Here is a 3,188-nt window from a genome sequence, read left to right on the forward strand (position 1 = left end):
GCTAATGATAGGCTGTCATTTCTCTTTGCTTATTTGAGTTGTCCTTGCCATAAAATGGACTTAGCTATTTTCTGTATACCACCCAGACGTTTGACTGGTACTGTATATTTTTGCCCTAGTTTCCAATTGTCTGATTCATCCCCCCTTCCTCTCCCCTGTAACTATTCTCCAGGTTGTTGATGAAACTGAGAATGTGTTCTCAGTCAACTTACCTGGTAAAATACTAAATAAAAACTATGTCTGGGATGTTGTTGTCTTGGGCCTAGTGTGATTCCTTACTAGAACAGAGGAGACAGATAATCAGATAAAGAATGAGAATGAAATCATATTTATTAACAGAAACATGTGAAATGATTTAGAATACACCAAATGAGAATACTGTATAGTGAAGCTAAGGCAGGTTTTATTCTAGTAGTTTGTTGAAGAACATTGCAGTAGTCCAAACTCTAGAGGGTGGTAGAGTAGAACACTTATAAAAAGCTGTGGTTACGGATGTATGACTGTAACCTCTGTCATGTTTTTGTCTACCAGAATTCCTGATATGCTTAATATACATTGTTTGTAATAAGCAGCTATTGCAATGGAGCACCTGGACTGTTCTCATCCTAAATAATCTGTCCTTGGTGACGTTTTGATGATCATGGAGGACCTGGTTCCTGGTTCTGTCTTGGTGAAATAGAGCTTCCTGGAAGTAACTTTTTTTTTGTAGCAGGTTAGGATAAATAATGTATCGGGTTAGGAGTATTAGGTTAAGGTTAGGAAAAGGGTTAGGGTTAGCTTAGAGGCTATCCTAACCTGCCATGAAAAGTCACTTCCGGTCATAGCTGTACTCCATCTAGTCACAACCCTGGTTCCTCAATCACCTCCAGGTGGCCTGGTCCTCCTGCGCCACCGAGTTGGGTGTGATCAGGCCGGTGAAGATGGACCTCCCATGAGCAGGGGCTCTGCTTAGCCTGCTGTCCAACCTCTGCCTGGCGTCTTTGACCTTCTTGAGGCAGGAGGCACACAGGCAGCTCTCCCTCACCAGGTACAGACATTCCACCCTCTGGATGGGGTCTATGCCTTTGTCATCCCCCGAGGGGATTGGGTTACACTTCAGGTTGATGCTCTCAAGGTGGGGCAGGTTGCGGAGGCACTCGGGCACCCGGGTCAGATGGTTGTTGAACAGACCCAGGTGGCGCAGCTCCTTGAGGGCTGCGATGGAGGACGGGATGCTTTCGAGGAGGTTCATGCCCAGGTTGAGGCTCCTCAGCTTCTGCAGGAGGCCAATCTCGTTGGGGAGTCCTATACTGCTCAGTAGGTTGTTACACAGGTTAAGGCTGTATAGGTTCTGGAGGTGCCCGATAGCTTCCGGAACGTGGTCCAGCTGGTTGCTGTGGAGATCCAGCCAGCGGAGGTTGACAAACTTGTCGATGGAGTCAGGGATCTTCTTGAGCATGTTGCGGCTCAGGTCCAGCTCGTCCACATCACACAGCTTCAGGATGCACTTGGGAAAGCTGGCGATCTCCATGTTGCTGAGGTCCAGCCGACGTTTGCCATCCACGGTCAGCTTCAGGGCCAGCTTTGCCATCTTCAGGGTGATCTTCCGGCCTTTGGGCTCTTTTGACTGCTTGTTGCCCTTGGCCATAGTGCTTGAATAAATAAAGGAGGTGCAACTTGTTATGAGTTTAGTGTTTAACAAGTTTGATTAAAGGTGGTTTCCTTGGTTAACCTTTAACCTGTTCCAACAATATGTTATTCCGTTTTCTATGGTTCTAACTACTTCAAGGATCGTAACAAAGCTCTTAATTTCTCCTTTACACATGAAGTAGACAGTAGAACAATGGAATTACTAGTAGAACCAGAAGTTGATGTAATAGATATTGTCATAATCCCTTGTATCCATGGCAATAGACTTGTCTCACTGTAACTAAGCTCATCACATTACAGCTAAGGACATGACACAGCCGGCTGTTTGCCACTGTAGCAGAGAATGAACATGCACCTTGACCACAACAACTCTCAATCCCACCTTTCAGTAGAATAAAAGAGTGAATAGTCATTGATTTGACTGTATAGCTTGTCTTTAACTGAACAATTATAAATACGTTTCACCGATTCTCACATTCCCCCTATTTAACCTAACCCCTTACAACACTGACATCAACACTAGAATCTACTGTATGACTTTTCATCAAGTTTCACTTGTTCTGAACTTATAGAATAGAAGAAAAATATGATGTTTTGTTTCTTACCAGCATTGGAGTTAGTCCACCACCCCCAGATCAGTGCAGAGCCAGAGAGGGTGCAATCTCCAGAGCGAAGACACAGGAATACTCTCCCAAGGTACGGCCGTGTTTGTCGAGGATCATTCCATCTCCCTGGCTGTGAATTATACATAAGAGCCACCGAGAGCCATGTAAATAAAAACCAGGAAGTGCATCGCTCCGACGTTTTTAAGTGGATGCAGCTGAGGCCCTGTGTTTAACTGTCAGCCTGGCCTGGGTGCACTGTGAGCGCTGCAAGCTTTGTCACGTTTTTCTTTGTAACCAAGCAACTGAATTTGGTTTATAACTAGGTCTGAGGCCTACAGGGAAAGAGCTAGTGTACTGTTGTTGCTGTTAATACCTTACTGTGTACATTCTGTACACAGTTAGCATACAGTTGAAACTCATGAAATGAATGAAATAAGCACAAATAAGCCTGTCATGTTGAGACATAAATGGTGGAAAATCTTAGACTATTTTCGTGTTATATTCTCATATTTCTCAAGTCATTTACTGCTACATTTACTTCCATGTACATATAAGTACCTAAGTGGGCCCTCATCCTACAGGAATAGAAAAGCAAAAACAACATGTTTTCTTTTACTTGGAGATAAAGAGATTGATCTTTGGCTATTGGAAGCCCTAAGAGAGTAATGTAATTCAACTTAAAGACATCAAGACGGAGTCAAAAGTAGGGCATATAAATTAACTTGTCCCCTTCGATCTGGTCCCCTTCCCATGTTTGTAAATAGCATAGACTATGACCCACATCTCAGACTTCGCCCAATTAGTGTTATGAAATCTGTCACATGGTTCATAAGATACCTTAAAGCCACACACATACCTTATAGTGACATTACTCAACCCTGTCAACAAGTGTATTTTTAGCCAGATGGGTATTTCATAACACATTCAAGATACACTAATCTCAGTCAGTATCAT

The 3,188-nt window shown here is 43.5% G+C and overlaps 1 protein-coding gene across 1 annotated transcript; it reads right to left on the minus strand.

Moving 5' to 3' along the window:
• Window positions 1-307: 307 nt before the first annotated feature.
• On the minus strand, window positions 308-2,920 carry lrrc18b (leucine rich repeat containing 18b). The gene is made up of 2 exons (XM_031799903.1): window positions 2,235-2,920; window positions 308-1,631 (listed from the first exon to the last, which is right to left on the minus strand). The coding sequence occupies exon 2, from the start codon at window positions 1,625-1,627 to the stop codon at window positions 860-862; it is 768 nt and encodes a 255-aa protein (XP_031655763.1). The 5' UTR covers window positions 1,628-1,631; window positions 2,235-2,920; the 3' UTR covers window positions 308-859.
• Between the last annotated feature and the right edge of the window lie 268 nt (window positions 2,921-3,188).

Source organism: Oncorhynchus kisutch, linkage group LG20 (assembly GCF_002021735.2).
Source record: "Oncorhynchus kisutch isolate 150728-3 linkage group LG20, Okis_V2, whole genome shotgun sequence".
Classification (NCBI taxonomy): Eukaryota; Metazoa; Chordata; class Actinopteri; order Salmoniformes; family Salmonidae; genus Oncorhynchus; species Oncorhynchus kisutch.

What these genes read in the sequence shown, in the direction of transcription:
- lrrc18b (XM_031799903.1), bottom strand. Translation starts at nt 1,627, where the DNA reads ATGGCCAAGGGCAACAAGCAGTCAAAAGAGCCCAAAGGCCGGAAGATC.